At 41.1% G+C, this 27,992-nt stretch overlaps 1 protein-coding gene across 41 annotated transcripts in view; it reads right to left on the bottom strand.

Annotated features, from left to right (window-relative positions):
- Positions 1 to 29: 29 nt before the first annotated feature.
- NFASC (neurofascin) overlaps positions 30 to 27,992 on the bottom strand; it is a 180,339-nt gene continuing 152,376 nt past the window's right edge. For 18 of the 41 annotated variants that reach the window (XM_083618120.1, XM_083618148.1, XM_083618115.1 and 15 more), the window contains 6 exons: positions 26,315 to 26,539; positions 23,756 to 23,944; positions 21,854 to 21,994; positions 13,035 to 13,166; positions 9,962 to 10,031; positions 30 to 1,804 (listed from right to left, as the gene is read on the bottom strand). In XM_083618120.1, the coding sequence (XP_083474246.1) occupies positions 1,573 to 1,804; positions 9,962 to 10,031; positions 13,035 to 13,166; positions 21,854 to 21,994; positions 23,756 to 23,944; positions 26,315 to 26,539 (989 nt within the window). In that variant the 3' untranslated portion in view covers positions 30 to 1,572. Of the gene's footprint in view, positions 1,805 to 8,999; positions 9,060 to 9,956; positions 10,032 to 13,034; positions 13,167 to 21,853; positions 21,995 to 23,755; positions 23,945 to 26,314; positions 26,540 to 27,992 lie in introns of those variants that run through there. The other 23 variants (XR_014549136.1, XM_083618128.1, XM_083618143.1 and 20 more) reach the window with 9 other exon arrangements.

The following is a 27,992-nucleotide window of genomic DNA, read 5'->3' as shown; positions in this document are numbered from 1 at the left end:
TTACAGACCATCACACCAGGGGCTTAATCTACGGGTAAATATTCATAGTTTATTAAGCTTCAGGGAAAGCATGAAGCTGTTTAAGGCATATATGGAAGAACAGTGTCACAACAGAATCTGTATCTGAGGAAAACAGGTTTGCTGCGTGTTAGCAAGTTAGCTTGAGTGCCTTTGATGTGTAACTAACAAGATAGGGTGAGCTCCATGCTGCTGCTTATTTAAGTACTGGAAAAAGCCTCTTTTAGGCTAATTGAGGCCCCTGCATGTGTCAGAGTGGCTTTTACCTTGAAAGCCAAAAAAAATATGTAACCCTGACTGATATGCAAATGATAGGAACAATGGAAAGATGAATCAGGGTGGATTCTGCCTTTGTACTTTTGCATCAAACATATAGGGAATGGAAATCCCTGAACTTTTCACAGAAGAGGCTGGCGGGTTTAATGCCAGGCTAGTTTATTCTTAGTAGGTACCATTCTTTTTTGGTTAGCGGTAGGAAAGCATAGACTGGTTGCTCTTCCCTGGTCACCCTTCCTCCCTTTCCTGCTACATGCAGGTTCACGGAGTGGCTATTAACACCACGTGTGAGCATAGGGAGGAATGACTACTTTCAGCAAGAATGGACAACAACCCCCACCCCCAATAATTTATCCAGGAAAACAATAACCCAATTATGTTTTCCTACCCTGAATTAGAAGAAAGATGCAACTGTTTCCATTAAACTCTTTGGAGAAAGATGCTAAATAGCATGGGCAGAGGGATGAAAACCTTGCCTCGACGGTACCTGCATCAGAACCAATACTTGTATAGCATTAACTGAGATCACAGACAGTTTGGGTCAATGCAACAAGTACCCCCCCTCCCCATGCGTATAGCTTCCACACTGAAGCCCAATATAGTACCGTTTCTTCTTATAGGAAGGAATATCCTACACCTTGCTCGGTGAGGATTATTAAGCCAGAGCCTGGCTGCAATGATCTCCGACAGAAATAAATTGCCATCAAGGTTCCTGTTTATAAAACAGCCTCGTTTTTACCAGTAGCCGATTCCGCAATGTGGTTTCATGCTGCTTTTACCAGGGGATTATACTCTCATCTCCACCCCTCTCACTCCAGATTTCCCCCATGTTTGGGCATTTCTTTTTCTGAGAATAACTTTGAAGCCTTTTTAAAAACACAACAACTAAAAGAAAAATAAAATAAAAATCAGCTGTGTACATTATTAATGAAAGGAGTTGCATTATCTCACAAATTAGACATAGGGGGTATAGAGGGGTGTTTATTTCAGTTCGAGTTCTGAAGCCTGGGGTGTAGAATCTGTGCATCCTGCTCTTCTACTGGTCTCTTGTGGGTCAGCTCAGATTTCAGCTGCAGTAAGATTGCTTCGGCAGCCGGTGCATCTATGCCATTTGCTTTGTTTGCGAAAGAGATGATGGCCCTGGTGACCACCTGGTCGGGTTTTTGTTTGCTCTCTGTGGTCCTACCCTAGTTGCTTTCTGTTGATGGTGACTTTGCCGACCCACACGGGCTATATATCTTCTTGCTGCTGCTGCTGCTGTTGCTTCAGTGTATTGCGTTATGCCAAGGAATAGATAGCATTAACTGGTGATGTGGCTTCTGAACTCTCATTGCCTTCTGTCTCCTCTTTGTCCTTCTTGACTGTGTACTGGCCAATAAAGGAGCCGTCCTCATTGAACTGCCCTTCGCCTCCTTCGCCATAGTCCACCAAGCTGTCGTCACTTTCTTGTTGCTTTATCGTGCCATCTAAAGAGGTCTGACTGCCCTGCAGCGGCTTGTTGTCTTCATCACTAGCATCAAAAGGAAAAGAAGTGCCATCAGTAGTGGGAAGGAATGGCTTTAAAGGGACAGGATCACAGTAAACATATGAAACTGGTTTCGTCCAGACGGTTGTACTTCAGAAGGCAAGCACAGTGCAGGAAGATCTGGGAAGCACGGCTCGAAGCAGCTTTTTGCAAATTACCAATGAAATATTTGCCAGTGCAAAGCTATTCAGGTGCAAAGGATAGTATTTTCCCAATAACCTAAATAAATCAGGAGGGAGTCTCTTCTTTAAAGGACTGTGATGGTGGAAGCCTGACCACAACTACAAAGTGAATAAACCATGTAGGAACTCTGAGCTTTCCAGTTGTATTAAGCCACAGTCCCATCAAATTCTAGTTTCTTGTATTAAAAAATAAAGTTTTCTGGTACACTAAAAGGTTAAGAAATTTGTTATGGCATAAGCTTTCAAGGACAGTAGTCCACTTAAATCAGTTGCATGAAGTGTTATCCTGAGTTGCAGGCATGCGTTGTATATAACACACACATGGTGGGGGGAGGGGGACTGTGAACAGTAAGAGAAGGAAACAAAATGCAGAAAAGTACAGGTGGTGATAATTATGTATTTAACAGTAATTATCACAAAATATGATTGAGTTGGTAACACACCCATCCTGTCACCGATAAGCTAAATAACACATGTGTGATGAAAAATCCATTGTACCCATTTAATCCACAAATTATAGCATTGAACTCCTGATTTATTGTGATTCAGTGCTTTTTATGGTTAGTTATAGAATGTTCTAGGGTCCCAATCACAATGGACTTTTAAGAATTACACTACATATTATTTGGCTTACCAATGACAGCATGGCAGGATATCAACTCAACTGGTTTTTGTGAGGCTGCTGTTAAGTAAATAATATTTACGTCTGGGTATTTTCTGCATTTCATTTCCTTCTGATCTCACTGTTTATATCCCCACCCCACTCCATGTGTATCTTAGATTAAGACTTTGTGCATCTGATGAAGTGGGCTGTATTCCATGAAACTTACGCTGTAATAAATATGTTAATGTTTAAGGTACCACAAATCTCTTCAAAGAGACTCTAGGTTGGCAAGAGTTGTGTTGAGGACCAGCCATTTAGAAGGCAGCTGAGTGGCTCTAATTCAATCCAAATTGGATGTAATATATTTAAGCGCCATTTTGGCTATTTTTAATTTACTCTTAACTATGCAGCTTTTGAAAATGATGCAGAGACACTTTAAAAAATGGCACTTCTACACTTAGCGGGGGAGTTCCATGCTCTTTTCGTAAGGGGAATTTCTGACCTGCAAATATGCATATTTTATTACGTTACAGAAAGCCCCACAAATAGTACTAGTTTCTGCTTTTGCAGTCTTGTTGTCAGCCCCAAGATGTTGGGGACTCAAGAACAACCTTCTGCAGAATTCATGAGGCTGGCTTAACAATACTGGAGCTTTAAAAAAAAAGGCTCAGGTAACATCATAGAGAAAACGGTCCTATCATTGGTTGCTAGCCATAATGAACCTTCTATGTTTAGAGGCAGAACCTCTCTACCCGATGCAGAAAAAGAATCAGGGGACATTTATCTCCATTATGGCCTACTTGCATGCTTGCCAGGGAGGTGTGTGGCTAGTCAGTGTTAAACAAAATATTGTGCTGGAGCCGTTGGGACATTCTAAAAGGGATGTTTGTATACCCACATGTGCAGGAATTCATGTATTGGGCTCTGCCAAGAACAAAAGATTTAACTGCCAGGAACAGGAGACTCTGCAGATCAATGGGGGACTGTTTTAGGGATCTGACATCTTCATCATCTACCAACCTGAGTCCATCTGTACCTCCCTCTGCCCCTTCCCCTTGAAGGGAAGAGTCTGGACTCTGGATCATGTCATCAAGTGCCATAGAAGAGACAGCTATGTATATCCCCATATATTCCTATTGTAACTGTACCATCATGTGCATTTCAACTGTAAATTGTTTTGGGAGCCAATCCTGACTTAAAAGAAGGGTGTATAATAAATAAATAAATAAATAAATAAATAAATAAATAAATAAATACCCAATTCATTGTCATATCTACGAGGCTCAACTTTTTATCCTAACACAGAAAAAGATCATTTAAGGGTTTGTGTTGCAGTTTTGTTTTGCCATAAGAATCATCTGGTTTTGCCATAAGAATGATCTGGTTAGATAAAACATGTAGCCCACCATTCTGCCAGACAGTGGCCACTACAAGCATAAATAACAGAACAAGTGGTGTCATCATTCCTCCTGATCTTGCAAAACTGTCTAACAGAAGGTAGCCTGTGATAGCTCTCTAGGGCAGGCATAGGGAAACTTGGCCCTCCAGATGTTTTGGGACTACAACTCCTATCAATATAAGGCAATATAAGGAGGCAAAAAACAAGAATGAGAGACCCAGGGCTCTTCATCTAAAATCTTCATTTTTCAAACCAAGAGTATGTAGATAAAATATATCCTGCATCATAATGTCCCCTTTGAGTTGTCCTCCCCCACCCCCACCCCATTCCCAATATACCAGGCCAATGAAGTTTCTAAGATATTCCCGGCTGGTTTTGACCTTCTAAAGGCTACAGTCCAGAGAACTATACAGCTAATTCTGTGGGCCCAGTGGGGCTTTTGAGTTCCTTCCTCGCTCCCCTCTCTTTAAAGAGCATTCCCTCACACAACAAGCCAAGTGGCTTCGCAGAGGGCTGCTGCTGAAAGGCAAAATGTCAAAAAATTCTCTTGCGCCTTATTTAACCTAGCTCTCTGGATTGTAGGCCAAAGAAGACTGTTAACTTGGTTGCCTTGTTAGTGCGTTAGGTATATACAACTTTTAACACACAAACAACAGTTTACTTATTTGGTTAAATGGAAATATTGCAGCTTATTTAAAGTATTAAGGGAAGCCTGACTCAGGCTGGTTCAGGAGCATCATGGTCAAGAGTTGCATATGTCAGAATGAATATTTTCTGTGTACAAGATTTCTAGGGAATCTTCACTCTGAGCTGATGCAAGGCCTCTGGTAGCTGCTGACTTTTTCTTCACCATGTTTCCGTTGTTTTACTGCCCAGCATGTGAAATCAGGCATTATCTTGCTTTTCAAACCTCAGAGGCACATAATACAAGTAGCTTACCTGAGCATATGGGGGCTACTCAAATCTGCAGCCCAGAAGACCCCTTTTCTTGTGACTAATCTCCCTTTGAGTGCTGAACTAACCAATGGCTGTCATTGCCACAGCTGAATTAGTCACAGAAAAAGGAATGAAGCTGAGGCCACGCAAATTCAATTGGTTGTGTGTCGGCTCCAAATACACAGGCAGAATGCAACTCATTGGACACAGGGTGCCCGAAATTTCAAGGGAAAGGAATAGTAAGTGAAACTTTAATGGTGTTAGATGAAGGTTGGTGGTGGAGAGGCAGGGTAAGGTGGTAGAGAATAAGGTGTGTTTCAGTGATGGAACTGCTGAAAGAAAAAGCTGTGTGCCAGACTTTGGGGCAGTCCACAGTCCTACCTTTCAAGAGACCTTCATGGTCCATGTAGAAAGACAAGGTGAAAAGGAGAAGAAAGAATGGGAATAAAACAGAGAGAGAAGCAGAAAGAGCCTGATCAGAGAGCAAAATGGCGAAGTATGCATTTCAGGGGGCAGTGCTGAGGGGGGGAAATCCACCGACCCCACCCCCCGAAGGAGCTAGCCACTTTATTGTTGTGCATACAAAATAAATTAAAAATAAATAAATAAACCTGTTGTGCATCCACACCAAAATATGTATCTAATGGATTCCAAAAGCAAGTAATTTGCAAATAAACCCTACAAAATGAGATGTGCCCTCAGATCTGAGGCAGGGAGGGAGAGAGCACTAGTAGGGCAGAAGATACAACCCCACATGGCTTCATTAAATGTCGTCCTGAAAGGCAGCTGAGCAGCCACTAGCCTGTGGTCTGTCATGCTGTCCAATGACGTAACGTGCTACAAGCCCCTCTCAGAAAAGGCTGCCTTCAGGAAAGAAAGGAGCATGGTATTCGCTTGACCTTGGTGGAAATCAGGCAGCTCTGCATATGAAGGGAGGGGGTGCTTCTAAGTTACATTTCCACTGTGCGGAGATTGTACCGGATGAGCAGATGGCAAGTGTCTTTTGGGAGGCAGGTATATATTGTGGTTTCAAAATGAGTGGACTGGAGGGGAAGGCACTCTTATTCCATATATTACAAAGGACACACAAGAGATTTGCCTATGCGTAGGGGTGGGGTGGGGAATGAGTGAAACAGGAAAGAAACGCATTATGAAATGCATCTGCTCCTTTCTTGGTGGCTGTGTTCAATGACCTCTGGGGCCCTGGAAGAATACGGAATTGATTAAGGCTCTATCAAGATAGGAATTCTGACTGTCATGTAGTAGACACTGCCGATGTCAGAAAACTGGCCTAATATAGACCCACTTCCAAGTATCATGAAATTGCTATCTGGGTTCACATGAACCCACTTGCCAGCAGTCTGGGCTGTATGCAAGTGCTCCTAGTTTTTAACAGGCATTTGCCAATTCCTTGTTCTCACTATTGCTATATTTTACACAGGGACCTTTAGTTGGGGATGCGTTGAAATCACCACTGCAACTGCAAATGCTTGACTGAGTAGAAAGCCCAGTAACGTTACCTGAAAATATATGGGGAGCAGGAAGGAGCAGCTTGGATGGGACCAGCAGGTCTGAAGTTTTAAAATTCTAGTTCTGATTTGCTTCTCTCTCTCTCTCAACCAAATCAGTTGGCCTAGTAAGGCATGGTTACTGGAACAGAATGCTATTTAAGGACATGGGCTTCCAAACATCTTAGCTTACAAGGAGACCATTATTCTGGCAGCAAAGTAGAAAGAAGTGACAGTATCTCTTTAATTACAGGCTGCAGTGATTGGAATGCAGTGTGCACAGGGCACTAAGGATGTGAAGGGCATGATGAAAGCATATTAGACATGCTTCTATGAAGGTAGGAAGAGAACCAATAAAGAAAGCATGTCAGCACATATCCTGTCCACCTTTCAAGCACTAATAGTAACTTTTTCCCCGGACTGCTCGATTCCTTGTGAATTTTAAGCAGCTAACCACTTTGCCTCTGACTCCTTATGGGATGTGTCACTTTTCTAACACCCTGCATTAACACTCTGGTTAATTGTAAAAAGAAGAAGAAAAATCTGTGATTTTTATCTAGGGGGGAAGGGGACGACAGTTGTTAAAGCACTGTGCCTTCAAAGTGTCCAGCTTGCACATCATGAGTAATCACAGTTAATGGCTTACTGTGAATGCAAATATCACTCCTCTCCTCTAGACGAGGGATGGGGAATTGGATCCAGACTGCAGGCCGGCTCTTTATCTTCCCCACTCTCCATGGGCAAGGTTTAACAGGTAGATGAGGTCATGCAGTGCGTGCTGCATAGAAGCCTCTACCGTCAGCTGATGGAACTTCAAAGTACCATGCATGACTCTCTGTAAGCACTAACGACCAGCTGATTGTAAGGGCTTCAAAGTGTCACACACAGCGTCACAAATGTTGGGGCTTATTATGAGCCTCACTAGGCACTATGCACAGGGTTTTTCAGGTCCTGCTGACTGGGAGTGTCGACAAAGCTGTTTTTGGCCCAGCAATGTCTTTACCTGCTCCACACCTGGTGCCATTTATGACTTCTGGTGAAGGGCAGCGAGGTATGGCTTGGTCAAAACAACCTTGCAGGTAAAATGAGGTTTCCCACTGCTGCTCTTGACAGTGGGAGCAACAAGCGACGATCTCTGTCTCAGCATTAAGCCTGACTAAGAACTGTAGTTTGCTATGCTGAAACAAAACATGGTTGGTAAGACAAATCTTGGCTCAACACCCTGGTTTGTTTGGAAACAAACCACAATCCCTACTTCAGACATAACCTTAATACCTGGGTATTAAGGTTTGTTACGCCTGCTGGCTACAAGGGACGAGTGAAACGGAAGCCTTCTGTGCATTTGATGGTTTAATGGATTACTGTGATGTGCAAATTCTGCCAATGTGTGTGCATGAGGAGCTTAATATCAAAGCTATGGCATGTAACACAGTGACTGCTTCTGCAAAATGAGCATTCAGTTATAAAATCTAAGTTTTTGATGGGTTACTTCATTCATTCGTACTGTGCTGTTTTCTCCTGTTGCCATATTATTATAGTATTTGTCTCTTTATTTTCAATTTGTGCGTTAAGAAATTTTCTTTCAGATTTATGCAGAATTCTAGACTAAACTTTTATTCTCACAATGGTTTTCTTGGACAAGAATTGGTGATTCTCAAATTCTCCTGATATGCTTCATCAACACACTTTCATTTATTCAGTAAAGTAAGTAATGCCTGATAGGATAGTCAATTAACTAGTGTTAATCATAGTTTTTATTCTGGGTTCATTAGCTTGGAGAGTTCATAATCATCAATATGGTTTGGAATAATAAACTCACTAAGAGAACTTTAGAATAGAGGGCATGGGTTGGAAACCAACCCACTAGTTACATGAACAAGACAGTGCTTAAAGTTTCATGGGGTGACAAATTGGAGTGTATCCTCTAAATGTCTAGTTATGTTTGCAAATGATCAGCCTTCAAATAATCCCTCCATTTCAGATTTGCTTATATGGTTTTATGCTGCAAGATGTATGCATGGTACTTCTTTCAAAGTTCTGCAGGGAACCGTTCAAGCAGCTTGTTATTCATGACACCAGTTCTTGCTCTTCATCATTTCAAATCAAGCCCTTTTGTATTTCTTTCAAATAATTCTGGAAACTCTGGAGGATTTCGTGGGAGCTCAGTTCAAAATTAACTATATCTGAGCAGAGGGTCTTACATTAGGGAGGGTGAACCAGCCACCTCAGGCAGTAAATTTGGGGTGTCATGAAAGGGCAGCACAGTGTTCATTATTTAGTTTGTTATTATTGTATCTTTACTGCCAGGAAGCAGGGAGAATTGCTTGTGGGGTTTTCAGGTGCCAAAATAACTTGGCTGGCCTCACGAACTATACACCTTGACTTGATGGTGGTACACCATTTGCTGTTCCGCCTCAGGCAGCAAAAGGTGTTGGGCTGGCTGAATCTGAGTAAATCATCCTGTTTGCTTAAAAGCACTAAGCAAGCAGAGATGTACAAAGAGCACGTTTGCTCTAAGTCACATAGATTAACAAAATGCTAGCAGTGTTACCTGTTTCAGTGCCTTGGAAGCAAGGGGGAAACAAATGTAAAACTTGAACGCAGGACCCATCTGTGAACAGCCAAAGAAAACACCTTGCTTTGGGAAGCTGAGATAAAAAGTGGCTGATGTCCTTAAAAGGTTGCCTTTGAGTTTCATAGAGGGGTGATTGTAGTGGCACATGGCCCCCACTACAACAGTCAAGAGAGGTGGGTTTGCTAGGCTATACAGAGACGATCAACAAAATGAGATTGTCCGAGATCCTATAGAAAAGGATGGAATATGGAGCCCATCACAGGCTTTTGGAGAAAATGTGTTTATTTTTCTCTAGATACAATCTGAGCAAGGTTGGGTTAACCTGTTTCTGGGCAGTGAATGCACGAGCGTGAGGAGGTTAAGTTGCTGAAAAACCCTGATGATGCCTCTCTGAATAATCTGGTGTGTGAGAGAGACCAAACACATTGCTTCCATCTCTCCCACAGCATCTAGCTTTCTATCTGCTGTGGTGATGCTAATGAACATGCTATTATTTTTCCGATCCATCATGTAGTGCAAATTTCCTGGGACTGTACCATTTCAGACTACACGTGAAGCACTGCACATCTGAATGCCCCTGTCCCCACTATCTGCACATACAATACTAGCACAGACATAGGCTAGGACCTCTGTTCCTCATGTGCTAAGTTTCCAGAGAAATTTTGATGTGAGTAAAAAACCATCTCTTATCTGCAGCCTGAAATGGTACAGATATAGGAATAGTATACCATGCAAGTTATCTGCACGTGGAGATCAACACCTTTTTCTTTTGCAGAGATCTTTGAGACATAATGGGAGAACAAAGGGTGGTAGAAAATGCACATTTATGGGAATGTGATATCTTGATGACTATTGAACTGACAAAGTTGCTCTTTGTAATAGGTGGGGTAGAGGGCAGAAAACAAATGCCTGTCACGCATGCCAAGCAGGAAACATACCTGTAATCAAACGACCCATTATCTACCTTCTGGTCATCAGGGTCCAGGGGTACATCTTTATTTTCTCGCACTGTGAATAAATATTCAAATAAGCACACATTTTACTTTCATGTATTCAAGGCTGCGGTCCTAAACACACTTACGGGACTTGATTCTGACTTGAGTGGGGAAGGGTGAGCAATCCACCAAACTCTGATTCCAAAGCAGACTCTCACATTTTGATCTGGGCAAATCATGATTTCAGAATGAGGGCTGTGGGCCTGCTTCTGCTCTTTTGAAAGTGTTTCCTGATCTTTAAATTTGTAAAAATGGTTAATCCAGCCACCCTTGGCCGGAGCAGCTAGTGCTTTGAATGCAATAGAATGCAAGTCCCTCTGGGAGCGATGGGATTTGATGAAGCTCCATCATTCTCATGAAGAAATGTATGGGAAAAAACACTGCTGCCCCCAGAATTCACATGGACCCTTCACCTCTCTCAAACATTTTTTTTAATACCTTGCTGTTTGTGCATGGATATTTCATGTTTTTCTTTTTAAAAATATTCACTGAAATGGGATGGGGGGACTTAAGTCTCATCCCCATGCAGAATTGGTTCAGATGTTCATGTGTCCATCCATTCCTAGGTCTGAGAAAACCTGTTTAGGATGTGCTGCTAGCCTCCCAGCCTCTGCGTCTTGTAGGTGGTCAGGAATTTAGACTGAAAATGGATGAGAAGCATCTGAAGAAATAACTGACATTGAGGTGGTTTTGCTGTTGGCAAATGTATGTGCAAAGTCATTTTTGATCACTTCCATGCTTTTAATCTCCAAAATATAATACACATAAATCCCAGGCTGAGCAAGATTCTGATTCAAGTTCTCTTTCAAATCTTGTCTCCTGCCATTGAAGTAATCATTATTATTTCCTGCATCACAAATGCCTGGCTCAAAACTGTCACGCCAGTTGCATGCTGAACAGAGCGCAACAAATAAATTGATGTTACTATATTGTGAATAGTAAGGGTAGCATTTCCTGTGCATATGGCGTTTAGAATTGTTGGGAAATTGTCCCATGAGCTTAAAGCAAGACAAAATACAAGCTGATGTGCCTTATTTTTAGAACTGCTGCTCTAGTATTATTTGGATGCAGTCCTGAAAAAGCCGACATTTGCCGACTACTATCATGCAGTGTGATATCCGGTAAATAATAAAACAGAAGAAAATAGTAGTAAAAGATTATGGCTTGGAAGTCTTTCCTAAACCACAGCTATTGTAACGTACAAAGAATATTTCTTGGACTCTTAATATGACCATGCTCATCTTAACTGCATACCCTTGGGGCTAACTGAATACTCTTAACTGTGTTTTATAGAGATATTTAGCGCTCTGCTATCTTACTTTGAAACAAGGATCTCTAGACAGACCAAGTCAGGTATACTATTTTGCAACAAGTGTGCACACGCACGCACACACAAACATACACTGATTTGCCCTTAATTGACTAGAATGTGGGATTGCTCCCTAAATACAGTGGCTGGATACACCAGACAACTTGGATTACAAGCCAACATGGCAAGCTTTTCAGTTCCATATGAGAACCTTCCTATTTATGCCAAGGCATTTTGGATTGTGTGGATGGCTTTTGGAACTGTATTCTATTTTTGCTTTTAGCTTCTTGAGTTTTTGTTCTCTCCTCTTGCGTTTTGTCAAACTTATTTGTAGGTTTTAAATTGTATTTATACGTTGTGTGAATGAATTCTATTCACACTTTCGTACAGCACTTTGGAATCTTTTTGATGAACAGTGGTTAAGAAATCTTTGGAATAAATTAAAAGCAACCAGTTTACTTCATCCCAATATCACATAGACCCTTTCTACTGGTGAATGTATTCTTAAATTACCACACTTCCTTTATGCTTGAAGAGACCCGTGAAAAAGTAAATATTTTTTGCAAGGGACAGTGGGACAAGTGAAAGAAACACAAGTACATCTATCAGCTGAAAAATGTGAGTAAATTTCAAATACCTCTTCCAGCAAATAAAAAAAAGGGGGGAAGGGACTTATATCCTGTTATGTGATTGCCTCTCACCTCCAGATACAGCATAGTCAAAATCTGTATGGTACTTCTCTCCCCCTCCCCACTATGTTTAATAGTTCAGGTGGGATGGGGGTCAGGGATCAGTGCAATTGTGATGTAGAAAACCGTGCAGGAAGAAAAGATTAAGAACTCCCTGTCCTAATGCAGCTCCCTAATAAAAAACCCTCTTGCATATCTGCTCATAAATAATATGGTTTTTCTCTTTCTTTTAAGGAAACTGGTCATGGATGCCCCATGTTATGTCTCTTTTGGACCTTGGCATAATAAACAAACACCATGCCATGTATTTTAGGTAGGGCATTATTTCCTTTTGGACTAAGGAAACAGATAATTGTTTCTGTACAACTGGCTTGTCATTCTTGTCATGCACTGCAGCTTGATGTTAGAAGCTGCCTGCCACAATCCTTGTGTGTACTTAAGGGTCTAGCACAAAACCTTCTTGCACACAAGACCTTATCAGATCTTGGGAGAGAACACAGTGGTCATCACACAACCATAGTATGCAGTCCAAGCAGGTTCTGAGAGAGGTGTTTTACCCCTAAGCCCTTTGAAAAAGAAAAGTATCAATGCAACCCGCCCTGGAGAAAGTCCTTTTGCAAATACAGAAGACACTTATCGTAGTGAGGTCAAATCCCAACAAAAGTCATGGGATGAGGCTTCACCTCCTACCTAGCTGGAAGTCCTCTTGCATTGCCTTTAATGAGATTAATTCTTTTCAGTGCCACAGCTGCTAAAAAGTGGTAGGACGAAATCCTTTGAGTGGGAAGCCTATGATTAGTGCTGTTTTTCTAGAAAAAGAGGTGCTGGAACTCACCATGAACATCTCCTTTGTTCTCTTATAATGGCAATGGTACCTACGTGAGAGATGCCAGAACTGAGTTCCAATGAGTTCTGGCAGAAAAAAGCACTGGATGATTATGATCAGACCATCCATCTAGATTTGGGAATGAATACTTCAAACCCAACAACAATGCTAGTTGATAGCTATTTCTCTTACCTGGATATTTCCCTCCTCTGCTTCTCTTAATGAAGCAAACTATCAGCAAAATCAGGACCAGGAGAGCGATGGCACACATCAGTCCAATAAACCAGCCCTGAGTTGCAATGTCCCCTTGGTTCTTGTTATAGGCTAATAGGAGAAGTTGAAAGAAAAAGCGTTAAGAAGAAATAGAATTGATCCACATAGTGCTGAAAAATGAAAATAGCAAGCAAAAGCTATTAGATGCTTCCTGTCCCACCCATTCCCAACCTTCACATTTGAGGACTGGTGTCTCTCAATGCCGTCTTCCCAAATTGGCCTGGTTTGGATGCCACATGAAACCACAGTTAAAATGGAATTACGGTTGATGTAAAAGAGCAGTATGCTAGTACATGCTGCTCAAAAGTGCCTGTTGTGACCGGGGAGGAAGCAAATCAAAGGGTGGTTTTGTATTATATGTGAACCAGCAGTTGTGATTTGTTTCTCTCCAAACAAAGCATGGAAGCTAAGGTTTGTTCTTTGCATAATAGTAATAATAATAATAATAATATTTATACCCCACCCATCTGGCTGGGTTTCCCCAGCCACCTTGGGCGGCTCCCAACAGAGGACTAAAAACAGAATAAAACTTCAAACACTAAAAACTTCCCTAAGCAGAACTGCCTTCAGATGTTTTCTAAAAGTCAGGTAGTTGTTTATTTCTTTGACATCTGATGGGAGGGCGTTCCACAGGGCGGGCGCCACTATCGAGACGGCCCTCTGCCTGGTTCTGCTCATGGGCTGCATTCACATTGCAGTTTATTCTGTTTCCCTGTTTTCCTAACTGTTTATTTCCACATCACATTTGAGCTTTTACACCACATAAAAGCTACTTCCAGAAATACACTAGAACATAGTGCAAGTTTAGTGCTTATTTTCATGTTATTTGCAAATGGATTTTTTTTTTGTAAACAAACAACATAGAAATGAGTGCTAAAGTTGTGCCATATTCTGACATATTTGTGGAAGTGGCTTTTATGTAACGTGAAAGCTCAAATAGAAGAAGAAGAAGAAGAAGAAGAAGAAGAAGAAGAAGAAGAAGAAGAGGAGGAGGAGGAGGAGGAGTAGTTTGGATTTGATATCCCGCTTTTCACTCCCTTTCACTCCCTTTAAGGAGTCTCAAAGCGGCTAATATTCTCCTTTCCCTTCCTCCCCCACAACAAACACTCTGTGAGGTGAGTGGGGCTGAGAGACTTCAAAGAAGTGTGACTAGCCCAAGGTCACCCAGCAGCTGCATGTGGAGGAGCGGAGACGCGAACCCGGTTCCCCAGATTAGGAGTCTACCGCTCTTAACCACTACACCACACTGGAAATGATCAGTTAGGGAGATACTGAGAAAATGGAATAAACTGTCATGTGACTGCAGCCATGGTTTCTTTGGGGGAAACAAACCATAAGCACTGGTTCACATAGAAGACAAAGGCAGCCTCTGGCTTGTTTCCTCCTTGACACACCAAAGGAAGGAGCAGGGGGAAGAGTGCAATAGGGACTTTTGAGCAGTATGCTCCAGCACACTGCTCATTCACATAAAGCAATTGATTTTAACTATGGTTTAACATGTACAAACCAGGTCATTATCTTTCTCTCTGTGTGGGGATTTTTCAGATTTGAGACCTTTCTATTTTTCCAAACGCATCACAGCCCAAGTTCTAACAGTGACAATTCAAATCCAAGGGTAGCAGTGAAGGCAAAGGATAACACAGGTGGGTACAGCAGACTTGCGCAGAGAAATAAATATATGGTATTGCCTAACAAAGGAGTGTTATATAAAATGGGGGGGGGGCAGAAGAAGCTGGGTAACAGATTTGATTCATGGTAATGGAAAATATTGTAGGTGGTACCTCAAAAGAGGATGCAAAGTTCTTCAAGGAGCAACCAAGGATTCATATTTATCTGGTACATAGCTAGAACAAACAAGTACAAAAGGCTTCCTAACACATTATTCAATGTCCTGAAAACCACAGAGAACATGAGAGACTGAGGCCTGCCCAGGCTTGTTCCAGCTTGTGTACAATGCATTAAGTAATGGTTTATAGCATGATGTGTTTTTGCAAAACATCACAAAAGTTTTCCCAGGGAAAGTGGCAGAACTAAAAACAAACAAACAAAACAAACAAAAAAACAACAACCCCTCTCAGAGCCCTGATTAGAAAGCATGGGACAAATGGAAGAAATAATGGAATGAGCCCTAAGTCATGCTCATTAATTTCAATGAGTTTACTCTGAGTAAGACTTAGTTAAATACCACCCAAAGCTTGAAGCTTATGTGACTTACCAACTATGATGGTAGCATATTTCTTCTACCGGTAAATTATTTTGCGAAAAAGGAAAACATACACATCTAACTGACCTAATTATTATAATATTGCACACAACCCAGTACTCTGTTGGATTTTAAGTAAGTGTTATTAGTGACATATGACAAGTGAAACAGAGTCAGTCTTAAATGAGCAGCAATTCAATTAAGTCAATTCCTAGCTTATATAGCACTTTATTTTCTTGGGCCAAGTTCATCCTGGATCACTAAAACATAGACATTTGAGAGTACCTAACGTAAAAACTTGTGCATTTCAAACTTCGCAAAAAAGCAGAGCTCATCAAGACTGTATGCACACTTCATTATAGGAATGATTCACTCAGAGAAACTGTGAAAGGGTTTAATGGTTGGCTTCATGACTTTAAAATCAATGGTAATTTTTCCTCCTTGTGAATCAAACTGGAATTGTGCTATTAAACCATAACCTAATGGCTTTATCAGAACGCCAGTAGGAAGTAACATGTATAAGCAGCTTTCAAGTTATTGACAATAAATTAAAAATATCCTGAATAGCACTAATGGAAGATTATCACAGCCACGCAGAGTTGAAGCTCTGCCAACAGTATAATGAAGATACACTCTATATTCGTAGCCAACAGACCTTTCTCAGACTCTCTCTGGATCTTCTCACATTAAGTGCTCAATTCCGCAATACTTACTTACAACAAAAGTTTGATCACAGGAGGACATGCAAATGTATTAGAGGACACCCTCTCTTTTAATTCCACCCAAATAAGTGAATATAAGTTATTTTGGTTCCCCAGCCACCCTAAAATCAGGTTGTCTTCAAAGCTGGGAATGGATTATAAAAAATGTGCATTTGGCGTCAGGATCTTTGGGGCAGAGGCCCAAACTCACACGATACCAGGGCCCATGAACATTTAGGCCCCAGAGCCATCTTTCTTACATATAAGTAGGTAAAAGTGTTGTCATGCTGTAGTTTGCTTGGCCACAGATAGGGAGCACTGCAAAAAAAATTATGATGAGAGGCAGTGGATGGGAAGTCCAGGCAAGTCATAGAAGGGCAGGCAGAGCAGACTGCAGCCTTGCACTGCCCCCCTCCACTGACTCCTCTGCTTGCCAGCCTCAGGGACCTTGCCCCTAGGATCCAGATCCCCAAGCCAGCTAGCCCTGTGCTAGCTACCTTCTTCCTCCCTGGCCAGCCTCAAAATTCACTGCTGTTTCCACCACCGTTTAGCATCAAGAGCAACACAGGGGTGAGGAAGGCGCCCAGAAGTGCCAGCTAGCCTTGAGATCCAGAGCAACGGCATTGAAGTGGAAAGGAACAAGGCAGACACCCAGAAGTGGTAGCTGGCTGTCCTTGGAATCCATGGAAAATGGAAGGTCTAAGCTGCCCCACCTTGGCCCTTTCATCCTCTGAAACGAAAACAAACACGTCCAACTACTCTCTCTAACAAAGTCAGTACTTCTCAATTTGCCTCCCTCAGTGCAGCCTCTAGGTCCTCTGTAGTCATCTTCCAGCATCTTTCGTCTGTCATGATGTGCTATCTGAGCAATCGCCAGTGTTCCAGCTCCCTTAGAAAATCTTAAGGGCTTTTTTGCTTTTTACCTCCATTTCTTCAAGTGTCTCTCACCGCAGCTTTTTAATTACACTACTTTCTAGCTTGACTTACACACAATGTTTTTACTTCCCTCCCAACCTCTAGGTACCGCTTCGGCAGAAAGGTAAACGGCGTTTCTGTGTGCTGCTCTGGTTCTCCAGAAGCGGCTTAGTCATGCTGGCCACATGACCCGGAAGCTGTCTGTGGACAAACGCCAACTCCCATGGCCTATAGAGCGAGATGAGTGCCGCAACCCCAGAGTCGGTCACGACTGGACCTAATGGTCAGGGGTGCCTTTACCTTTACCTTTACCAACCTCTTAGCCCATCATTAGAAGTGTACTGTAGACTCCTGCTTAAAGTTTCTGGGTTTTTCTCTTAACTGTCATGTTCCAAGGCCGAACCTTTGACCGTCCTGTGCAAAACTTCCAGAACATTCCCTAGTACTTTTAACCTTCATGTGAGCTTTTGAGCCTCTAAAGCAAAAGCTATTGTTGGACAAGTTTTAACAGGAAACCCAAACTCAAAATGTTTGAAAGGCCTATTCTCAGGGGCAAATACTGATTTCCTGTTATGTTCATATCATTTGAGGAATCTACCACTACATCATTATGTTTTTTCAAAAGGTATGAGCAATTTTAATTGACTCAAAAGTGCCAGGTGCCCCATTGGCCTTTGTGCTTTGACATTCTCCCTGTTCACTACTGGCAGCTGATTTACCATGCATTCCTTTTCCTGTTAAAAGCACTACTGTGCGAAAAAGTCCACTTTGAAGCTATTCTAATGGAAGGAGCAAGACACTAATTGCATGGACTTCAGAATTGCATTAGGCTAAATGAAACTACAAGGTTGACAAAGAGGGAATAGAATTATACTGGAGGCTTTTGGAACAAATGGTGATTCAATTAACGATGCTAACATATAAAAGCTTTCAATAGAATTGAAGGAAGATAGGAAAGGCACATATCAGATCGCACGATATACAGAATGAAAGGGGGGAAAGTATAATATACAAGTATACTTTTGATACAATAATGATAAAAAAATCCTCCAACATATTCACAGAACCCTGTCCAAATCAAATAGGCAATGTCAAAATGATACAACGGCACACATCAAATGTAGTTGTTCTGTCCTCCTTAAACTTACATTTCATTTGCAAACAGCCTGATCCCGTTTTGCAAAGCCAAAATGCTTTCACCTGATCTCTTATAGCCATTGGCATGAGGCAACAGTTTCTAAACTTGATGTAGCCTTGCTTTGGCTATGTACAGGAGGAATAATCATCTTCCCATGTTTTTAGGGGGAAGTGTGACAGAGACCAAAAGAGGATGCCATAGGACAGAGCAGGGAATCTTTCTTTAGCTCAGTGGGCCAGATCCTTATCGGGACCAGTCTCGCGGGCCAAATTTGACAGGTGGGTGATACCATCTGCCAATTAAATGACATAAATATGATGTCACATGATTGGCAGGTGGGTGCGGTCATGCACCTGTAAAAATCCCTCCGGCAGTTTTGCAACTCTCCATCTACTCCCCATTTAAACCCCTAATTCCAGATGTTAGGGTGAGCATGGGGAGCTTTGCAAAGGCTTTAAAGCAACCCCTGTGTTCCTGCTTGAGTGTCAAAAAAATAGAAGACAGGCCTAAATGTACATTCCCAATATTGAATGTAACTTCATTGTACTCAAGGTGGTGTCAGGTGAATGTGACTTAGGCCCCAAAGTCCTTGGCAGATAACAGGAATCCACACCTACTTTGCAGTTGGCTGCAATTTTTATGGATTGGCCTTGCTGGCCTCCTTCTGGGCCCCACCTGTAGAGCAACATCAGTGATGAATTGCATTTTGCATATAATAGGTTGTCAAGACAGCGCCACACCCTTATGACATTTTCCATGTATACTTACTGTATTTTTAACAGGGCAGTGGAGGTTAATATTATTTTTCCATCCAGGTATATTTGTGTAACATTAAATATCACTCACTGCACGGCAAAGTATTGTTCTAATTAACCAAAACTGAGCAAAAGAAATAATGTAGTAAAACTGCAGCTGTGGGGCTACTTGGCTAGTGCAATTTCTACTTAGAAAAATAAGCTGCTGTCTCCAGAAGAGTGACTTTCAAAATAACCTAAAGAAAAAGGACAGCGCTTTTGTCTCACAGGTATTAATGATGGAACGTGATAGTAAGCTCTGATCTATCACATCAGAAGCAGCCAGCCTGGAAGAGAAAAGGAATGAAAATACAAGAGGCACTAAAAGAAAGCAAGGGAGGTCACTAAAATAGTGTAGCTTTGGCAGTCACCTGGGATGCATCAGAGGAAAAAAGCATAGATCTTGGAAATCTTCCATTACTGTATCTTGAGATACAGAAAAAGTACTCTTTTAATTCACAAAATGCATATGGAACACACACAAACATACAACAAAAAGCAAATCTATCAGCACTGATCCAATTTACCCAATTACGGCAAGGAGCAAGAACTGTGTTATTCCCATGTATTTTTTTTGGTTGATGTAGCTAGGAGGTTTGCCAAGCCAAAATAAACTAAAATATTTAGCCCAATATATGTTGCATTTTGGATTCTTATTTGTAAACCACAACACATTATGTGTAAATCAGGCTTCATCTGAAGCACCGCTCTCAACATCCAGTTTCCTGGGAAAAACACCACCAAATTTCAGTGAGATAGCACCACTAATGAACTACGTTAGGGTTACATTTTCAACATATCCATCCTCAGCTGGGAGGCATTTGATCTGCAACACAGAAGATGATCTCACTCTCTACACACATACGTAACTATGTACAAACTGATACTGGATTGCAGAAAAAATAAAGTTCCCCAAGATCAAATAGATGGTTCTCTCTGGTTCAGTCCATTAGCAGGAAGGATGTGCTCCTCCAGTTGCTGGACTGCTAAAACTGTATGCCATCTGAGTAAATATTTACAAATGCAGCAAAGGAACTGTTGCTCAAGCATTTATGTAAAAGCTACTAGTCCTCATGATGGCTATACAGAATCTGCATATCCAGGGGCACCATGCCTCAGTGTACCAGTTTCTGGAGATCAACAGTTGGAGAAGGCTATTACCTTCATGTCCTGCTTGTGAGCTTTCCAGTAGCATCTGGCTGAACACCTGGGAAGCAGGATGAGAACCTCTCCACTCACACCAGGGCAATTGTGAAGGTCAGCAGTGTTTAACTTTTTTGTTTCTGACAGAACAACCAAGTTGTTGAGGGGCTGGGGCGGGCAGGCAGAAATTGCTTGGGGGATGTATATGAACTGTGGGCCACTGGTTAGTTACCCGTGGTGGATTTAAAAATATGGCATTTTTCATTTGTTTTCACACATGTTCAGACTAGGTTAGCAATTTCTTTCCACCATTTGTCTATATGCCACCATAAACTTTATCATTTTAGAGTTAAAAGAGAAACCTTGCTTAAATTATGTGGACATTTTGCTTACAGCTTTTGACACATTGCTTAAAGCTTTCTACAGAATGACCTTCCGATTCTTTCCACTCAGCATACATTTCAGCTATTTCTCACATGGAAACTACTTTTCTAATTACCTGCATTGACAAAAGGAGCTTTTATTATGGACACAGGAGGAAACCTGGGATATGATTATGTTTGATTAAGCTTCACTATGACTGAAGCTGATTGTTTGACAGCTACCTAAAATTCTGAAAGCAGAGGTCAGAAATGTGACTGCATAAACTAATATCTACTAAAGTCTGACTGGTTCCATGCTGCAGCCCTATAGCACTACCAGGCAGTACTGGAAATAGATCTAAAAGGAGGTTCCACACAGTATTTAATATTGTGTTATACCATCCAGGAATGTCTTTTACCATGGTCAATATCCATTATGTTTATTCACAGGCAAGTCCTGTTCAGCAAAGGCTCTTTTCAATGATAATTAAAAGCTTCCTGCTTGGGGTTGTAGCCATTTTATTGCTTCATATTCAGTGGTGCTGAAGGATTAGTGAATTGCCCCTTTATTTCCTCATCTGTAAGCTTCCTTTCATTTTTAAAAATAGTGAAATAGAAAACAGGAAGCTTCGGGTAAAGATGAAGTAGCCCTGAAAGGTGTCAATAGAAATTGTCTACATTAGACTGGCTGGCAATGCAATTGCCACTCCCCCAACTGAAAAAACCCTTGGGAAACAGAAAAAAGTTACTGGAATACATTGACCTAATGATGTTCATTTGAATTCTTCATAAAACAGAGGGGCAAGATAGAAGCAACCTATACAAGGCACTTTTGAGACACACAAATAGGATATAAGGCAATATTCTGTAAAGGTACATTGCTACAATTCTCAGATTGTGACTTCATTTGAAATTATGAGTATGCCACATAGCTCTGTGGATGTCTTGCAGACAAATCCACCACATTATAATATCTAAAATCTTTTTCATGAATACCCAGACATAAAGCCAATCAGAAATTCACATGTGCTCATGCAACAGCTGGCAGCATGATAATGAGCAGTGCACACGCACACAAAGGGAAACATGAATGCGCAGACAGCAACACGTAGCCTATAGCATATTCCTTAACAATAGTGTTTATTATTAAGTCTAGATGGAAAACCATGGGTCTCTGCCCTTTTTATAGATATCTTCCAAAACCAAGCTTGTTTCATTAAAAGAAAAGTTATGCCAATATTTTTTTCCTTTGTTTGTTTTAGCAGAACACAGTCTAAAGAACCTCATTAAGAGAGGATACATTTCACTTTGGTACTTGTATAATAAGGGCAGAGTGCACATCGTCAGTGAAGAGATGGATGACATTTTCTCCATGCATGGCATAATTCCTCCCTCTGAAGCAGCAGCACGCAAAGGCAGTAAGGCTTGGAATGGAATGTGCCTCCAAAATGCAGCACATTGTGGGGCTGAACCCCATCTCACCTGGACTTGTCTGAAAGGTTACGTTCGAGCTGATAGTATCATTCCCTTTGAGAAAAACCCGCACTATGTACTTCTCCCCAGGAGTCAGGTCAACCAGCTCCAGAAAGCCTTTAGCAGGGGAAGATTTCACTGTTTTGTTACCTGAGAAACAGAAACTTCATATCAAAGGCAGCTAGCAGGAAATGCAGATTACTCTGTAGGCAAACATCCCTAATGCCAGGTCCAGCTACTGACTCGACACATGTCCCTGCCGATGACACCACTGACTAACACAGAGTGAACACCCAGAGTTTCTGGCACCATCAGTTCAAAGTTGAAGGGCTCGTTTACAGAAGCTCACTCCACTTGTATGTAGGAGAATTATATTTTCCAGACACCATTTAATCTAACGGAGCACCTGCTTTGGCATCGTAAGGCAGCCAGCAACCAGATGGAAGCTTATCACATTACTGGTTCAGCGATTTTGCATAAAACTAGAAGTGGGGGGGGGGGCAGAAAAAAGGGAAGACTTTGTACAGCCATCTCTGGGAAATTCTTACTTGGAACAGAAAGCGACTGGCATAGGCTTTTTGCAACTCGCAAGTGCCAGATGTGCCGAATCAGTAACAACAGCAACTCTTTCTCTGGCAGCATGCTTCTGATGCACTAGAATTGCCTTTTCTGAATTAACCTCAACACATTTTGCAAAAGTCACTTCTAAACCCTTATTAAGAGCATGCACACAAATCACAACGTTAAATTATATTAAAGGTACACTGCTAAAAGCATTCAAACATAAAGTGAATAAAAAGAACCTTGTTTGCAAACTCCAATGTAGGTACCCTATGAAATTGCAAGTATTCCAATACTTCAGGAGTTTTGGAAGTGCTTGGATGCTGTGTTAACTTAACCTTAGCAAATCATTAGGCATGGAAGTCCCTAATCGGCAATGTTACAGACGTGTATGAATCTACAAACATACTTTTGCTAGCAATGGCTAGGTTAATGAGAGCACCAGGCCTGAGAATTGAAATCACGGGAGTCCTTTAAAGAAAATCCAAGCAGCTGGCTTTGACAAACCTAATTTATCAAAGTACTACAAAACTGGAAGCATGAGAAGCTTCCCAAAGAAAAGAAGATTCCCTTTCCCACTCTGTGACAATGCAGCAGCCAGCTGAGTGGAATACAGAGGAATCCTCCACACAATGGGTGTTACATTGACTGCTTACTATTTAATCATGCTAGATGCAAATTCCTAAAGGGTCAGTTCTTGATTACTTAATTTAAAAATCTAAACACAATACTGTATTGATAATTTTATGGAACCAAATCCTAGAACAGGACTTGGCCCAGCAAACTAAAACCAAGGAAAGCATGTCTAGGGCACATATAACTTGCCCCCAAAGCTATAAGGTTGACAGTCAATGTTTAATTCTTTGACCAGTACATAACTACTTAAAAACTGCAGGTAGCATGCCAGCAGGAAGTACAGTGAGGTATGAATGGCTTGAAAACAAAATTTATGTAGATAACTAATTATAAATCTCCAACTAAAACAAAACGTGATCATTACTATTAACCCCCAAATTATTTGCTATAGAGGGGATCTATAGATTTTTGTATCTATTTCTGCTTCTTTCTACGGCACTTACAGCCATCACAGATTCACTTAGGGTAGTGTTTTTTAAAAAGCAGGTCCTTTTTAGGATGTGTTATTCTGAATCCTCCACTGAAAGGAGTCGGCAGTTATTGTGTTTAAGAGAACAGCAACATAAAACACAGTGTCAATATAATCTGAAGGACAAGTTAAATGCCATGCCTTTGGTCTCCCCCCCCCCCAAAAAAAAAATAATCCTCCATGCACAAATTAAGCAGTACAATTAGTTACACTATAATGAACATTGCATGAAAGGTCCATTAAACCTCTGAGAGATGACAGAATCTCTGGTGACATTAAGGACCCTGCAGAATTCTCGAGCTCCCAATGCTTACTGTTGATATACTCAACCACAAACTCAGTTTCAGGATCAAATGTGTGGTTCCAGGTGATGTTTGCCCAGTTACTGTTAGGTGAAGCTTTTACATCCCAGATAGGCTGCTTTGCACCACCAGCTGGCGAACAGGTTAGAACAGAGGTTAGTAAACTGGATTATGAACAGAGAGATGCATTCTAACTGCATGCCCAAATTTAAATGAATTGTTTTCCTTAGAAGGAAATGCAGAGCATCCTCCTCCCCACCCCTACCACGTATAGCACACAACAGACTGTGGATGCTTCAACATTACCTCACATAACACAAACAAAAAACATTACAAAGCCATTTCAATTCATACGTCACTTTAGTAATGAGAAGAACTTTTTTGGGGGTATATCTAAATATATCATTTGAAACAGCAAGGTTTGCATATAAATTACATATTAAAATGTACACCTGGATATATGCCCATGCTAATACTCTCTTCAGCCATAGCCATTTTCTTGTGCAGCCTTGAACAACCTGGTGCCCCCTAGATGTTTTGAACTATTACCAAAGGTGATGGGAGTTGTAGTCCAAAACAGCTAGAGGGCACCAGATTGGTGAAGATTGTCATTGCACCAGCAAATTGAGAGGTACAACATTTTCAAAATGGCCAAGGATACAGACATCAATCTTTCTGCCAAATTATCTTGGAAGAAGGATAATGGCCCTAGATGGACGTCATGTGTCCATACATCTATAAGAGAACAAATCACCTTAGGAATTTTAGTGTCACAAATTAATGAGCCACTTGCCTGTCAAAAGCAACACTCTACAGGGCAGGGTCAACTCAGCTGCCTAATTCTTACAGGGCATTGCAGAAGGTTACGTTCTCAGCCCTTATGCCAATACCTACTTTGCAGGATTACAGAAATCCCACACAGCAGCTCCTGATGATCTACGTAACTAGACAGGCAGAGATTTATTAATGATGATCTGTTTCAACATTGCACCAAATCAAGGTTCAATTCATTGCCAATTCTCACTGTTTTAAAATTGAGAAAATACTGGAAAGCAAAATGTTCTTGTCACTATTCTGGATAGTGGGTAACAAAAATTAGCTGGTTTTAGGTCAAGTTAGTTTGTGACAACATCAGTTTAATTGGCTTCAATCCATTAGTTTAGAAACTCTGACTATTGCATTAGGCTTCAAGTCTATATATACTTACCTGGGAGTAAGTCCCACTGAATTCAGTTGGAGTAAGTCCCATTGAACTCAGTGGGACTTACTTCTGAATAGACACGCAGAGAATTGTTCTATTAGTTATTATAACATGATAAAGCGAAAACAATTCAATATATCTTTGACATGAGAACACATTCTTCAACAATAAATACAGCCACTTTATGACTTAGAAAATGACAGTTTCCTTCTCAGCTATACTTTTATGTCTTTACAAAAAGCTATTTCTAACAATAACAGTTCAGTTTTAAAAATGTCTATAATTTTATATCTTGATCCATCAATTACCACTGCATGCTCATTCATGCAACATTTAGTTTTGAGCCACAGCTGAGAAATCCTTGCATCAATAAATTGCAAGCCAGGCACCAAGTTCATATGCCTATGCTTAGAATATACATGAGCATTCCCATTGACTCCAATGAGACTCCATGCATGCAAGAAATTTGAAGCTGGGCTTAATCAGAACTACTTGAGTTTGCTTTAACTTCTCTTCAGGAGTATAAATTTACTGTAAACCATGAGATACTACATGTCTGTTTGTTTTTAAAGTGGCTAAGCAAAATGAGGCATTGTGCCCCAGTGGTCAGTCAAAGACCTTTTTCTGGATGTGTTCCTATTTCAGATTGAGGTATTTATATGCAGTAGATGTGGACTTGGTTAAATATCTGTGCCAGTAAGTTTGACACATGTTGCATTTTTCATACAGGGCAACCAAACATTTGCATAGTGAACATTTGGATGTGCACATCATTTGTTGGTAGGGACCTAGCATGATCTCTCTGCAGCAGCCCTAAGAAGCAGTTCTCTTATGTAAAGATTTTTTTTTTAATATGGTATTTGCCAAGCCCCATAATGAAACAGATGCATTAATTAATGCAACCACTGCTTTTACTACCTTGTAGGGATGACAGCCAATTTAGCCCACTATATTTTGTTATAGTGTATTTGCTGTACCTGCTTATCCTAGCCTACAGAAAGCAAGGAAAACTCTTGTGTTATACATGTGCATAAACAAAGCTGACCTGTCTCTCTGAAGAGCAAATTAATCTAAAGTAACTTTATCACGGCAACATACTGAGACCTTGAATGCACAACCCAAGGATTACTTTTCATTTGCTGCTAATCTTTTATCACAGCACTGAGAAACTCTACATGTTGGATGGTTTTCAAAGCAACCATACCTTGATGTTAAGCCTGAATTACAGGCTTAAAAAAACCTGACAAGATCCAAGTATGGATTGGACGACTAATAGAAAAGGAAAGATGAAAACACAGTACCAGAATCCTCTACTGGGATACCTATTGTGCTAGCAATAATTGTGGTGATGGCTGCTTCTGTGGTGGTTGGAGCTTCTGTGGTGGTTGGAGCTTCAGTAGTGGTTGGAGCTTCTGTGGTCGTGGTTGTGGTGGTAGCTTCTGTGGTGGTTGTGATAGTAGTAGCTTCTGTGGTGGTGGTGGTGGCCACAATGGTAGTAGGGCTGATGGTTGTTGGAGAGATTACAACTGGGAGAAGGAAGTGTAAAAACTACATTTTGAAAAGTATTTAGATTTTCCAGTTCTTTGGCTTTGTCATTCCCTGAAGCTAGGCGCGCATGCAAGATATGGCAAAGTGGATCAAGTCACACACACACACACAAACAAACAAACACAAAACATACAATTGAGGGGCAAAAAGAACGAAGCCATCTGCAAAGAGGACAACAAAGCCTGAGTTTCACTTTCTTTCCTCGGCACACTTTTGACTAACAACAGTTAATGCAATTCAGCTGCAGAGTGGGCAGGTGTGGGAGAGTCCTGGAATCCATCAAATAAAGGCGCATGCAAAACCTTCTGTAGGCAAGTGCACTGCAAACATATGGGCAAAGCAGCAGAAAGTGGGAGGCGTTGGCTTAAAACAAATACTTGCCCACAAACATGCTATTTGTTTTTAGGTTCCATTCACTGACTGAACAGAATGCTTCTCTTGGTTGTGAGAGCATTAGGGCACTCCAGCCCCTGCAGACAGCAGATATAGGCTTAACTGGATTGAAAAGCAAGAAAATGCATACATATCTCCGTGAGAGAACATGAGAATGGGCCTGACTCCTCAAAATGAAGCAACTTGTATGATACAGCAAGTAAAGTTTTCCTCCCTCGACACTGAAATAGGAAACTTCAAGAAACAATGCAGAACAAGAAACTGTAATTCAGCCTTTTAACGTTAAGACATGTGGAAACCACAAACAATGAACTTAACTTCTAAGTGGTTTTCACCATTCTAAAGCTACTATGTTTAAAACATAGCTATTTTAAGACTCAGTAGGTTGCCAAATAATACATCTAAAGAAAATACATAATACAGTTTCACGTGTGAATGCACTTATAATGTGATCCTGTATATATCTGGGCCTTACTCCCAGGTAAACTGATCACAGCTTTAGCTCATGAACATCTGTTTGCTTTTCAAACATATATAAGAAATAAATACAAATAGCCTTTATGTACCCCCCTGAATATTTCTGATATTTCCTATGGTGGCTTCCTGCTTCTGGAATACTCTCCCCAGGGAGTTCACCTGGAACCTTCGTTACCTATCTTTAGTGGCCAGGCAAAAACGGTCCTATTCACCCAAGTCTTTGGCTAATTAAACAATCTATGGCCTTTTAAAGTGTGTATGGGGTAGTTATTATTTTTGTATGTATTTTTGTGTTTTTATATTGTAAACCACCCTGTGATCTTTGGATGAAAGGCGGTATAGAAATTTTATAAATAATAGTAATAAGAGTAAGAACTCTTATACACATGGGACTTAGCTCAGGGTTAAAATACTAAAGGGACGCGGGTGGCACTGTGGGTTAAACCACAGAGCCTAGGGCTTGCCGATCAGAAGGTGGGCAGTTTGAATCCCCGTGACGGGGTGAGCTCCCGTTGCTCGGTCCCTGTTCCTGCCAACCTAGCAATTTGAAAGCACGAAGTG

Source organism: Podarcis filfolensis, assembly GCF_964270895.1.
Source record: "Podarcis filfolensis genome assembly, chromosome: 6".
Lineage (NCBI taxonomy): Eukaryota > Metazoa > Chordata > Lepidosauria > Squamata > Lacertidae > Podarcis > Podarcis filfolensis.
The sequence above is the reverse complement of the archived record's forward strand: the minus strand, read 5'-3'. Positions and strand labels throughout refer to the sequence as shown.